This window comes from Antedon mediterranea, chromosome 2 (genome assembly GCF_964355755.1).
Source record: "Antedon mediterranea chromosome 2, ecAntMedi1.1, whole genome shotgun sequence".
NCBI classification, from domain to species: Eukaryota; Metazoa; Echinodermata; class Crinoidea; order Comatulida; family Antedonidae; genus Antedon; species Antedon mediterranea.
This window is the reverse complement of record NC_092671.1, coordinates 19,350,879-19,365,711: the sequence shown is the minus strand read 5'-3', so window position 1 is coordinate 19,365,711 and position 14,833 is coordinate 19,350,879. Positions and strand designations below refer to the sequence as shown.

Sequence of the window (14,833 nt, the reverse complement as noted above, 5' to 3'; positions counted from 1 at the left end):
ATCCATATTATTGAGAAATAAATACAACATAATTTTCTTTTTCTCGCTACAGTATATCAGAAAAAATATCAGTGTTTCCCAAAGCAAGTTTTGGCAGCAAGATTTGCTTGATTAAATTGGTTCCAACTGGCATTAAAATGGTTTTATCAAAGAACTTATAACACCAGAATATCCTGTTTATCCAAAGCGCTTAACAAGGCATTCTGGGATAGAATGAGAGATCGGTGCGCCATTGTGAGCAATGGAGTAGTGTGCCTCAATATGTATATACTTTAAGAAATAATTAAATTTAAGAAAACAGTAGTTAGATCAGCCAGACCCCCCCCCCCCCCCACCCCCTACATTTTGCAAATTGTAATGCAAAGCAGCCCTTAATTTCACCATCTTTAGGCTCTGCCACCCCAGCCTCACCCATGTCTTGTCATTCACATGCTTACTTCGAATAAAACATTTTTCAAATATAAAAAAAGTTTAGGTAATCTGGGGCGGATTTAGACATTTTCGATCCCACACAAAAAGGACACTTCCCCCACCTGTGGCCTGTGGCGAAGCAAATTTTGTTAAAAAACACCCCTAGTTTTCCGGAAATGACACTAAATTGAGCGCGCAAAACAAAGCCGATTTTTTTTGCATTCAATTATGCAAACACCAGGGGAAGTCCCAGATGAAGATACTTCCGATATGGTCATCATTAATGCTATAATAAGGCCCAAAAAATTGTTTGCCTTCCATGCTGAAATCGTATCTTTCACTATTTTAAAATCGTTATACATGAAACAAAATAAAAAAAAGTCTACAGAACCAGTCCACCAAGTTTGGAATTTTGAAAAATAGAGTTGCTGATCTCCGGAAATTGGATTATACTTCAAATTATGAAACAAAATTCAAAGTCTCCAGGACCAGCCCTACCATGGTTGGGGCTGAGCGAAGAGATTTTTGAAAATAGAGCTGTTAATTAATAGGTCCCTGGAAAATACACAAACGGAGGACGATCTGGACCCTGTGGATCCCCCTATTGGATGCACCAGTGGCAATTGTAACTCAGAGTGGCTTTTATTATAATATCAGAAAATATTCAACTATAGAATAAATTATGAATTCAGCAAAGTGGGTCCAATACATAAGAAGAAAGGATTTGTTGAATAAATCAGCTTCTCAACTGTACAATAATTGTAAACTTTGCTAGACTCATTTCAAAGATTCCCAGATACTATGCAATTTCAACTATTTTTGATGTGCCAAATCCACCAAGGCATTTCATTGAAGCGAAAGCTTCCTACAATACATTGGACAGACCTGAAACCTCAGATAGAATGGTTGATAAGACAATAGTTATAAACTAGATGGTACGCTCGCTTCGCTCGCGTCCCATCTAGGTCGTGCCCACAGATGGTTCTCGAATACATAATAATTTCAGCGTTAAAAAACTGGCGATTTCAAATGTATACAGGACAATAATACTTGCAGGACAATAATACATGTCGTTTACGGGAACGAATAAATAGACACTGTGATTTATGTACTGAACTAAAATTAGCACCCTGGGAATTACTTCCGAAAGAGAAACTTGTCACAAAATGAGACCAATTGTTTAAGTCAAATTTAAACAAACTTAATTTGTGTTTTGTATGTAACATTAGGGTTGAGGGATGGGAAAGAGGATGGGTGCAAAGAGGAACAATTTTTAAATATATTCTTTATCCATGTAGTAACGAAATATTAATTGTTTTCATGTTTTACAAATAATATACCACTAAACACAGTAAAACATTGCGATGTAATACTTTGTTGAAACTATCACCGTCCTAGTCGATTGAAATAGTACAGTACATGTAACGATACATCACTACGACGTGTATAATATGTTTATATAATGTAAAACAATTTGTGAAAACCACCCTTATTCGTGGCAAATCATAAATTCAATTTAATCGTCAATAAATATTAAATTATCTAACTCAACTTAATTAGTAGGCCTAATGGTTTTCAATTGTTTCTTAGAGCCAATTCATACTTAAGTTGGTTCCTAACCCTACCCACCAAAGTTGTTCTGCGTTTAGGGCATGTGATGCACCGTAGGCCTATCCTCTACTGGCTTTACAACGCTACTCATGCCAGTGAGGGAAGGGTGATGATGTCACGTGGGTGGTTTAACTGCAATAATAAAGATTTGTACATAATTATACGGCGACTGAAAACGCTAGCTCATTATCCGTTAAAAAAAATCTATATCCAACCTCTGCAGCACAGATTGAAAAAAAAAATGGATCGAATTTCTGTTATGAGTATACAGTACTTGCCTTTACGACGCCTGAGGGAATAGACACTTGTGGAACAGAGATTGGAATGTTCCATTCATTTCAAATCAATACATTTGCATAAACGTATATTAAATCTATCAAAATAGTATTTTTTTAAGAAAATCGGCCTGTCTTCAACATTATGATACTGTACTCGAGCTGTTCAACCGGTTTTCAGCTATTAAAAACAATTATCGTAGGAGGAGATAGGAAAATGCGAAGCCTCCTCGCATTTTTGTGGCGGGTATTTTTCAAGATGGACATCCATTAGACAGTGTATACCACGATCGGAAAACACCCCTATTTGGGGCAAATCGTTGAACCTAAATTCGTTTTAATCGTCAATAACTAATTATCTAACTTAATTTAATTAGTACACAGGGTTACATCAGGTGGTTAAAATCAGTACCGAAAGTACGAACCAACTTTATATACCATCGAGTAAAAATTGTAAAACATGCTTATTGTTGTATAATGTCTACACAGGCCTAATAGACATTCTTATTGTCTACATTTATGGAAATGTAGGATATATTTTGTACTTGAAATATTTCCTGGCTATTCATTCAAGGCATACAAAGATTTACACGTGACGAAGTTGACATTTATAGAAAACATCAATAGAAAACGAGCGATATATAAAAACTGAAACAGAATTGCAAGGTATTACGGCTTAAAAACGTTAACATGTTTAATAACATTGACTATTTTATGCTTTTAAAGCCAAGATGTAAAAAATAAAGTCTAAAATTTCAGATGATTCAAGTGATCCAATTAACGGTATTCTACGTAAATGTAAGAATTCTATGAGGAGAAAGGCATTAGAATTATTTCTTTGCAATATGAATCGGAAAAAGGGATAAAAAAGGAAAGAAGATAAATTGTTAGCATTAGATTTACACTATCAAAGTGCGAAAGCATACGGTGTTTGTTTAGAAGAACATTCGCACTCGCTCATGAGAACACGTTGAGAAAGTGTTTAGGTCGAGTAGAAGTTCAGCCTGGATTGAATGAGATTGAGATGACATTTGAATCACTTAAAGAACGTTCAATTGCGTTTGATCAAAAGAAAAAAGTATGTGTTCTAATCCTAGATGAAATGAGACTGAAGGATGGATTAGTATACAATTCACATAAGGATGTAATGGAAGCAATGGAAGATTATGGTACCATTGGTATGGTTCAAGGAATGGCATCAAAATGGAAGCAACAACTAGGATAGTTTCTGGCATCAAGCTTCTAGTGAACGATTGCATTGTGAAGTCTTATTATAAAAGTAAGATGTTTACGTTATTTGGTGTCAATGAAGAGAAACCATATATTGTACAATTAATACTAGTACACATAAGATTTATTTCATGTTTGATTGACCTCATTTGCTAAAGATTGTTCAAAACAATTTGAAAAGGCACATATTCATTGATAATGGGCACGAGATAAAGTGGCAACACATTGCTGACTTCTATAGGCATGACTCAAAGTTGGCATTGAGAATGGCACCCAAGTTAACCGATAAACACATAGAACTACCACCGTTTACTCCAATGAGGGTATGTCTAGCTGCACAGGTATTAAGCCATAGTGTAGCATCGGGTATATTAACCTATGCGTCTTTAGGAAAATTAAATTCTGAGGCAGTTCATACTGCAGAATTTATAAATAAATTTGATAAGCTTTTTGATTCCTGTGATTCAAGGAATCTTAATGACAAGGTAATTTATAGAAGTCCATCGAATGGATAAAAAATCTTTCCGTAAAAGATGAATCTACAACAAATATTGATTGCCTAAAAGGATGGTTAACAATACAAGGGATGACCAAGTTATTTAATGACCTAAATAACCACTTTAATTTCAATTTCATACTAACAAACAGACTATCAAGATTGCCTGGATTTGTTTTCTGCTATAAGAGAAAGAGGTGAAAGTTTGTGCTTCATTAAAGCAAATTACGGTTAAAAAAATGATGGTTCCTCTTGGTAACAAAAAACAGTGTAAATGATGATGATTATTAGCAATAGAGAGGATTTGAAGTGGAAAAACTCGGTGAAATGTTAGTGATAGAATAAACAATGAGGCCAGACCACCCCCAAATGAATGTTTATATTGCTGGCTATCTAATCAAAAGGTTTTGACAAAACATGATTTTAATGCTTGTAAAAATGTGTTAATAAATGACACACAAGGCACATTTCAAGGCATTTTCTGTTGACGAGTGATATTTCTGTTCACTGTTTGTTCCATCCTATCATGGTTAGTTTGACATTAGTGTGTGGAATAGTTTTAAAAGTGTTTTAACAAATATTTACCTACCAGCAATATTGGTGAAAAGATTAAATTACACATAAATGTGACTTTTCGTAGAGTAGGTAAACAACTTCACGTGTGTGGACTGGAAATTGAAATATTAATTTTTTTGTTCGAACGAGGCTTTTTTATGCCGATAAATATTTTAATAGAGAATTAAAGTGTCAAAAGACACAATAAAAATGCAGGAAATTGGTAAAAGTTTTTTATACTTTGCAGTACTTGCTCAATTGTTTAGGTCGTTAAATATAACAGCAGGAAAATGATTTATTTATATTATTATAATATATTTATTATTATCTCTTAGTGTACATGAATTCTGTAATACGATTGGTCAATATGTATGAGATATAATTCTGTATTACGCCCATTTACTCAGTCAAGCGGATCAGAAGGGTAATATATCCCATACTACCTGGTTGATGTTTCTATGCGCGTATTTTTATCATTGAGCGCATGGGTAGTTGTGATTTCTACCATCGAATATGAACCCAAATTCGATGGTCCATAAAAAAAGCTTCGGAGCGTAATCGTTGAAAGCTCCCTATTGTTGTTGATAGCTAGAGGTCAAAATGGATGAAAATAAAGGTTGTCGATTTCAACACCATTCAAGGGAAGAAATATCGGTAATAAAAGACATCTAGCACACCGAAAAACACAATCAAAGCGAATTTGAAAGCAGCCAGGGCATTTCGGGCATATTTGGAGGAAAGTGGGGATGATGTAATATGCTTTGAGATATTTCCGCCGGAAAAACTGAATGAAACCGCTAGGTGCTCGGAAGCAAAACCGTGACTGTGAAACTTCAGGGAGCAGCGACGGTTACGGTGAGAAATCACTGTATAAAGTTTTCGCCATAGCTTAAATAGACATTTAAACCATCCACCATATGAAAGAGGATTAGATATAATCAAGGAGAGGGAGTTTAAAACATCCAACCAATATTTTAAGGCAGCATTACGTCAAGTCAAACTTGAAATTTCGCATCATCCTGAAATAGTCAAATTGGATTTACAAAAGCTATACAGCAATTTCGAATCGATGCAAGATCCTTTCGTGCTGCAAGAAAAGGATCAGTTTGACATTAGATTTTATTTTTTTCGGCGAGGAGCTGAAAATAGGCATGAAATGACAAAACGCACATTTGTCATTAGGACTGATGTAAATAGAGACATACATATGCAAAGCTATCGATGAATTTAACAAAAACCACAATGAGTTTGAAGGCAGAGCTACACAGCACTAATGCCAGAAATAAAAAGAAACACAGTTGCATCATCTGAAAGCTATCTTCAACATTTGAAAGCTATCTTCAACATTTGAACCCTAATTGCTCCAATCAAGAACAATAATATGATAGTGTATTAAGTGTGTAGAGATTGTTACACTTTGAGGTTTCATGAAGAATCTCAGTAGAAAATACAAACTTACAAAAGTGTACACCAATCATTCAATACGTGTTACTGGTGCTACAATACTTTCACGAGAACATTTTGCAGCATCACAAATTCAATACGTTACGGGTCACAAGTCAGTAAGTTCACTTTCCATCTACCAACGTGTTTCAGATGAAGAAAAATTAGATATGGGGAGGTCGCTCAGTCTAAACCTTATGACTCAAACTTCAGTTCCACCTGATACGATTCAAGAAAATTTAGCTTTGCCTGGGCTTTGGCACAATTTTGCACGATTTGGAGGATTGTGAAAATGTTGAGGTTGAACAAACTAAAATAAGTAATGCAACACAGCGGCATTTCAATCAGGTCATTAACAAGCATCAAAGTTCAAAGTTCAAAGTTCAAAAAACATTTATTTATTCAACAGCATCATGTAAATATGAAATCGCCATCTAGACCAATGCCTTCATTAAATGGATGCACAATCCACAACCTGGCTGTTATGTTATTGTTAGTTTTGAACTGTATTGACATTGATGTTGTTTGTATATAGAAGCTTAGACCAAGTTAAATTAAATTTGACACAAGATACTGTATATATTTGTTTTTTTCTTTGTCTCTTGTCCAATTGGTTATATGTGTAAGAGATACATCCCTGCTTGTTCTTACGAAATATGGGAAATATCTACGTAATATGGAACCAGAACGTAGATATTCCCAGATTCCGTGAACAAGCAGGGTGTAACTAATAATATCATGAACTATTATTACCAATAATTATTTATCTTTCCAATAAAACAGTCGAATACAGAATATTTTGCATTTACTGTATAATATAGCAGTCCTAACTCATACAAATTACATTTCTAGTTTGGAGAGAGGGTGCTGCACCATGCTGTGAAATGGTATCGCTCAATTTGACCTTTTACCCCTGTACTTCCGATAGTTTGTTTTTTAATGCGCCTCGGATGAACAGAAGATTCTTGTGTTATAAGTTCTTTGGTGTTATGTAAACAATTATACATAAAATAAACACTTATCTCATAGTGGTAGGTTAGGTCTAGCTAATATAGACTGAGAGCAATTGAACAAAGTACAATATTATTTGATGTAGTTACATCTTTTAGTAGCATAACAGTCATTCAGTACTTTGCTTAATTTGCCCGAATTGATGTCTATATTGGGAGAACACTGTATATAGATAGAATGTCATACCTCTATTTTCTGTTCAGATGTCTTGTGTTCATATAACACCTAAATAAATTCCTGTCATTTGATTGGATGATTTTGGGTCACATGGCGTGCAATATTACACACTATTTCACGATCGTTAAATAGTACTTTTGTTCACGTATGGAAAACAAATCTTTTCGCGTACGTTGGCCATCCGTTGACATAATTAACACTACAGTTGTTTGTGTTAAAACCAAATAAATGCTGAAAATTTGATATATTATAAAAAAACAAATATGTTACAAAAAACAAAAATTGTCAATGTGAATCAAATGTAGGCCTAGCTTTTATTCAATCTGATTAAATTGACAGGAATCTATTTAGATGTTGTATAAAACAAATAATGAATGTTTTATATTTGTAGAATAGTACAAATGTAATGTAGTTACAGATCTTTGTAAAATTTCCAAATGGTGTGAGGATAATAAAATGAAATTAAATGCAAAGAAGTGTAAAGTCATGCACATAACTAGGAAACGTAATTATATCCCTCATTTTATTTATACAATCGAATCCAATCCCCTTGAAGCTGTTAATTCACATAAATATCTTGGTATTAACTTCTCACGTGATTTAACATGGTCTGCTCACGTTAATGATGTATCGATGAAATCTATGAGAATGCTTGGGTTTATCAAACGGTTTGTAGGTTTCAATGACACCGAAATTTTACTACGACTTTTTAATGCACTATGTCGACCTGTTATTGAATATGGTGCTCCTGTGTGGGATCCACATCAAAAACAACATAATATAGCTATTAACAAGTCATTAAGACGAGTTACTAAATTGTGTGTTGAAGGCGATTTCACTGACAGGCTTAAGATTCTAAATTTACCAGATATGGTTCAAAGAATGAAATTTCATAGTATAATTTTTGTAGTTAAGTGTTTGCATAATTTAATTGATTTTGATATATTTGAATACCTTACAATTAATTCTCGGTATCCAGAGTCCCTCACCTTTAAACACATGTATGCTAGAACTAATGCATTTAAATACTCCCTGTTTGTTAATTTCCCTCGAATATGGGAATGTATCCCGCATGAAGTTCGTAACAAAGTCCTGTTTAACTTTGGGGGGTTTAGAAGGGATTTGAAAAAATGTATTACTGATATCGAATTCATCTAGACTATCACTGTGTTTTTATGTCTATTGCGTTTTTCGTACTATTAGTTGGGAAAGCCACTCGACAGTGCAGTTCTTTTGAACTGATCCACTTTTGGTTACCCGCAGGTGCTGATAGTACTTTTGTTCTGTTTTGTTGAATGATGCCGTACCTTGTTTATGATTTTTGTATGTTACCTGGAAATTGAATAAAATAAAATTTAAAAAAAATAAAATAATGTTATTCAGTGAATGATGAAAGGTTAATATTAAATTTAACCTTATAATCTACATTCACCTCATGCCATTATTTAGACCATTCCACTCATAAACATTCATTATTTGTATATTATTCTTGGTAAAGCCTCTTTTGGTAAAAAATAAACCTTGTGTACCATATGGTACTGTAGAAAATATAATAATATTTCAATCAAGTTTTTCTTTTCATTCAAACTTTTAAATTACATACAGTATTACTGTAAATAAACATAGTGTAAACAAATTTTTATAATTCAAACTTGTGTGGTAAAATGTATTTGTTTAAAATCACATGAACGCTTGCTTTGCACACTTGTTCATTCCTAATTATTATTCGCATAACACTTTGATTGGTTGATTTCATAACAATTTTCTTAAAATGTAACGGTTCTATTCAACAGCCAGCTTTAAAAAATGTTGAGTTTGTGCCACGAGATATGCTGATAATAATGCAACGGCAAAAACTAATATGTAAAGTGTGCCATCTATAATAGTTGTGCTTTGCTGCCAAAATCTGACCACCTTCTTTTTGCCATGGACTAAATTATGACATCGCATTTAAGATGGAAGCGATGGATATTAATTATATTAAAATTTAACAGCAGATGTGATATAAAAACAAATGATAAACGTTTTGTATCCATTGAATGGAGAATGATTTTCACTTTTTACTGTTACCATGAACTTAAATCATAAAATATTCATTATTAGATTACATTAATTGTATAATACTAGTGAATAAAAACATTATTTTGCCACTTCTATTTAACCCCTGATGAATTGGATTGGAGCTTTGTACCACTGAAGCAAAAGCATCTCAATTCAACCATAATAACTGCATGATAATGTTTGCAGTATTGTTGTAATAATACTTTAAACGTTTGATTCACCCAAGGGTGTTTTTCATGAATGCCATGATGCCACAGAATTCCTGCAGCAAACATTCATACTGTAGACCAGTTGGGGTTTAAATCGCAGGCTTTACACCAATAAAGCAACTCAAATTTGTAGAAATTGAGAAAGTTTACCTAGCATCACACAGCTGTCATGGAAACAGCGAGGCATCACCATCGTATCTTCTCTGAATCTGTTAGTTCGTCATCTGAATCTAACATCAGTATATTTTTCTCTTTCTTTCCTCCTTTTTCCTCAATATATGGCTGTTGTACACTTGATAGCAGGCTGCAAACTATACCCACAATGCACTTATGTTTTTCCACATTTTCTTCAGTCTAAATGAATAAAGAAGATGAAGAACAATTAAGTAACTATTAAAAGTATGTTTCCTTCTTTAAAAAATATTAAGCATTTGGAATTTTATTAAATTTATTATTTAATGTGGTATTTTGGTTAAGTTGCAAATTAACTGTTAATATTGTAAATAACGTTAACGAAACTAACCCATCGTATGCGTAGTCAAGATTGCTCTATTGACACGTATGTGTGAAGGATTAATTGACAAAGAAAATAGTTTAATAAACAACTAGAAAGCCACTCCGAGAGTGCACACCTCTGCCTACTGTAAAATTCTCCTACATAAGATTTCTCCGGTGTTTGTGATTTAGGCTAATTCCACTACAAACATGTGTATGCGAGTTTGGTGTAATGGTTATGTAACAAGCCTTTCAATTAACAATAGCTTCAGTTGACTAACAATAGAACAGCAACGCGAAAATCAAACGAGTGAATTTGAAAAGAAATAGGTTTTTAAAACTATTCGCATCAAAAATCGTGCACATTAAATCAAATTATGTTTTAAAATTACAAATCAAAAATTATAACTCTTGCCTCTTGTACAAAAATGAAGTTTTTTGGACAAGTAGTTCTCGAGAAAATGCAATTTTAGTTTACTTGTTACTTTAAGACTGCTCGCCGCCTTTTGAAAAATTCTGTCCTATCTTTTAACAATAGAAGGTCTGAAAAGTATACTCAAAAAGTGGTCCAGAATTGGGACCATGGTCCCAAATGGTCCCAAAACTTAATGGAATGGTCCTTGATATCTATCTGTATATTCATTTTGGTAAAGATCTTGTAATTACTTTTTGAGTAATCCTGCTAACAAACAAACAAACAAACACACGCTACCGATTACATATACCTCCTTGGCGGATTTAAATGAGTTTCCATTTTATCATATTGTCAGTCAGTAAGTATTTGAAAATACTGTATCTAATTTTTGTAATTGAAAATAGTTATATAGTTCCACAAAACTGAAAGTTATGTTAATCTATAGACTGTTAAATAATGTTTTTGTTATCTGGCTTTTTTTTTTTTATAAAAAAATAGATTTTTCTGGTGTCTGGCTAGTGGTTACATCATATATACATCACAGTCAATCACCAGGCCTAATTCCTTACCCCAGGATTCATCAATATTTGTGAGGGGGTTTTCAAGCATTGACATACCATATAATTGTCAAGAGACTCTTGTACCATCCTATGCACATGCTCCATAACATCTAATAAGATCTCAGCTACGTCTCTGTACATAAAAAAACTGATTGACTTTTGTTCATCATTTGACAGTGCTATTTTAAATTTTACAATTTGATCTAAATTGTATTCATCCAAGTTTCCTCGAAGTCGTTCATCTATTAAAATAATAATTAATGATTTTATGAAACCGGTTTAATAGATTCCACCAGAAATATGGTCAATTAAGGAAAGCCTTAAACCTATTTTATGGTCAATGCATTCACTCCTACCCCTGCCTTAACCACTTTTGGCCAATAAAATTATTGTTTCTTTATAAGCAATGCAACCCTTAAAATGCAACAAGTGTTTCACTATTCAAGATTGATATATGTGCAGTGTAAAATTGCAATATCAAAAGGTTGGCAAGAGAGTATCTGAAATAGTTTCTTTTGACAAAACTCTGTCAAACCAATTATCACACTTATAATACAGTTTCATTGCCATAACAGTTAACAAAAATCAACATTTCAATAATACAATTTAACTCTAGTCAGATCTGTCCAGTTTCCATTCAAATTCTAACAAAAAATGTTGTAAATAATGTACATAGCCAAATACCTTGTTTGATTGAATATAAATTGCATAGGTACTTACCTAGGTCAGGTGAGACCCTCTCTGTCCAGGCTGACTTGGCAGCAAGGCATATTAAACCTAATGGATGTACCATTGAAGTTTCATGGATAAATGTTGCACTTGATTGAGTCTGAAAGAAAATATATTGAAAAATAGCAATTATAACAAATAAATTAATTCCTTTCTCTTAATTTTTAACTTCATAACAGTAACTGTACATATTAAATGTTAATCCGCCAACTATACATAACATGAGTTTATCTTGATTCAAATTTAAAAAAAAGTTTGTTAAGAAGCTTCGATTCAACATGGGAAACTGTAATTTACCGATTTTCATAAATTCTTGAAATTATTATTAACAAAAAGTGCATTCGCACTACAATATCTAACAAACACAATCATAAAAGGTTTAAAAGTAGATTAACTACAGAATTTTTTCCTTCACATTCGCTTACTTTTGCAAAATATGTCAGCCATCGTGATTTGTAGGATTTTTCTTTTGAGTTAACAGATCTTCCTCTAAGTAAAACTTTACCAACATGCCTGAAACAATAATGAATGTATTTATACACAACAAATATAAAAAAGACTTTGTGATCAATTGATTTGATTTGTATGTGTGAATCTGTAATAGTTAAATTTCAGCATGTACAGGGTAATCTTAAATCAAGCCGATAGCCAGGTGGTAGGATTGGAACAACCCATAGAGAACAAATCAATCTTAAACCAAGCCGATAGCCAGGTGGTAGGATTGGAACAACCCATAGAGAACAAATCAATCTTAAACCAAGCCGATAGCCAGGTGGTAGGATTGGAACAACCCATAGTGAACAAATCAATCTTAAACCAAGCCGATAGCCAGGTGGTAGGATTGGAACAACGCATAGAGAACAAATCAGTCTTAAACCAAGCCGATAGCCAGGTGGTAGGATTGGAACAACCCATAGTGAACAAATCAGTCTTAAACCAAGCCGATAGCCAGGTGGTAGGATTGGAACAACCCATAGAGAACAAATCAATCTTAAACCAAGCCGATAGCCAGGTGGTAGGATTGGAACAACCCATAGAGAACAAATCAATCTTAAACCAAGCCGATAGCCAGGTGGTAGGATTGGAACAACCCATAGAGAACAAATCAATCTTAAATCAAGCCGATAGCCAGGTGGTAGGATTGGAACAACCCATAGAGAACAAATCAATCTTAAACCAAGCCGATAGCCAGGTGGTAGGATTGGAACAACCCATAGAGAACAAATCAATCTTAAACCAAGCCGATAGCCAGGTGGTAGGATTGGAACAACCCATAGTGAACAAATCAATCTTAAACCAAGCCGATAGCCAGGTGGTAGGATTGGAACAACGCATAGAGAACAAATCAGTCTTAAACCAAGCCGATAGCCAGGTGGTAGGATTGGAACAACCCATAGTGAACAAATCAGTCTTAAACCAAGCCGATAGCCAGGTGGTAGGATTGGAACAACCCATAGAGAACAAATCAATCTTAAACCAAGCCGATAGCCAGGTGGTAGGATTGGAACAACCCATAGAGAACAAATCAATCTTAAACCAAGCCGATAGCCAGGTGGTAGGATTGGAACAACGCATAGAGAACAAATCAATCTTAAACCAAGCCGATAGCCAGGTGTTAGGATTGGAACAACCCATAGAGAACAAATCAATCTTAAACCAAGCCGATAGCCAGGTGGTAGGATTGGAACAACCCATAGTGAACAAATCAATCTTAAACCAAGCCGATAGCCAGGTGGTAGGATTGGAACAACGCATAGAGAACAAATCAGTCTTAAACCAAGCCGATAGCCAGGTGGTAGGATTGGAACAACCCATAGTGAACAAATCAGTCTTAAACCAAGCCGATAGCCAGGTGGTAGGATTGGAACAACCCATAGAGAACAAATCAATCTTAAACCAAGCCGATAGCCAGGTGGTAGGATTGGAACAACCCATAGAGAACAAATCAATCTTAAACCAAGCCGATAGCCAGGTGGTAGGATTGGAACAACGCATAGAGAACAAATCAATCTTAAACCAAGCCGATAGCCAGGTGTTAGGATTGGAACAACCCATAGAGAACAAATCAATCTTAAACCAAGCCGATAGCCAGGTGGTAGGATTGGAACAACCCATAGTGAACAAATCAATCTTAAACCAAGCCGATAGCCAGGTGGTAGGATTGGAACAACGCATAGAGAACAAATCAATCTTAAACCAAGCCGATAGCCAGGTGGTAGCATTGGAACAACCCATAGTGAACAAATCAATCTTAAACCAAGCCGATAGCCAGGTGGTAGGATTGGAACAACCCATAGAGAACAAATCAATCTTAAACCAAGCCGATAGCCAGGTGGTAGGATTGGAACAACCCATAGAGAACAAATCAATCTTAAACCAAGCCGATAGCCAGGTGGTAGGATTGGAACAACGCATAGAGAACAAATCAATCTTAAACCAAGCCGATAGCCAGGTGTTAGGATTGGAACAACCCATAGAGAACAAATCAATCTTAAACCAAGCCGATAGCCAGGTGGTAGGATTGGAACAACCCATAGAGAACAAATCAATCTTAAACCAAGCCGATAGCCAGGTGGTAGGATTGGAACAACCCATAGAGAACAAATCAATCTTAAACCAAGCCGATAGCCAGGTGTTAGGATTGGAACAACCCATAGAGAACAAATCAATCTTAAACCAAGCCGATAGCCAGGTGGTAGGATTGGAACCACCCATAGAGAACAAATCAATCTTTTTACATATAGCTTTTAGTGAATTTTCAAATGTCCATTATCCTAAACTTATCTACATAGTATCGATCCCTAGAGAGCAATGTTTGTACAAACTCAAAATATATCATTACAGTAAAGCCCCAAAAACCTCCATGTACATTTATATAAAACATTTCGATCTTTATTTGATCATCATCATCATCTGTATATTTACAGTTGTAGATATTTTATAGTAACTCACATGTCTTTAAATGAAAGTTTATTGGGTTTTAACTTTCCTTTAATGTGTGATCCCCTTCGAACTTGCAGAATGTTTGGAACAAATGCACCACAAAGCACAGCCTAAAAAACATTGTAATTATGCATAATATTGTAATTTTGTTTTTATGTCGTTGTTGTTGTAATTACCTCCTTTTCTCCTTCATTATAATATTTTATTTGTTT

At 34.4% G+C, this 14,833-nt stretch overlaps 1 protein-coding gene across 1 annotated transcript in view; it reads right to left on the bottom strand.

Annotated features, from left to right (window-relative positions):
- Window positions 1–8,953: 8,953 nt before the first annotated feature.
- The window catches only part of LOC140039339 (ATP-dependent RNA helicase DHX30-like), a 30,024-nt gene continuing 24,144 nt past the window's right edge, over window positions 8,954–14,833 (bottom strand). Inside the window, exons 18-22 of the mRNA XM_072084944.1 lie at window positions 14,631–14,731; window positions 12,104–12,191; window positions 11,670–11,778; window positions 11,007–11,191; window positions 8,954–9,833 (exon numbers count right to left, since the gene is read on the bottom strand). Of these exons, the coding sequence (XP_071941045.1) occupies window positions 9,666–9,833; window positions 11,007–11,191; window positions 11,670–11,778; window positions 12,104–12,191; window positions 14,631–14,731 (651 nt within the window). The 3' untranslated portion in view covers window positions 8,954–9,665. The remainder of the gene's footprint in view (window positions 9,834–11,006; window positions 11,192–11,669; window positions 11,779–12,103; window positions 12,192–14,630; window positions 14,732–14,833) is intronic.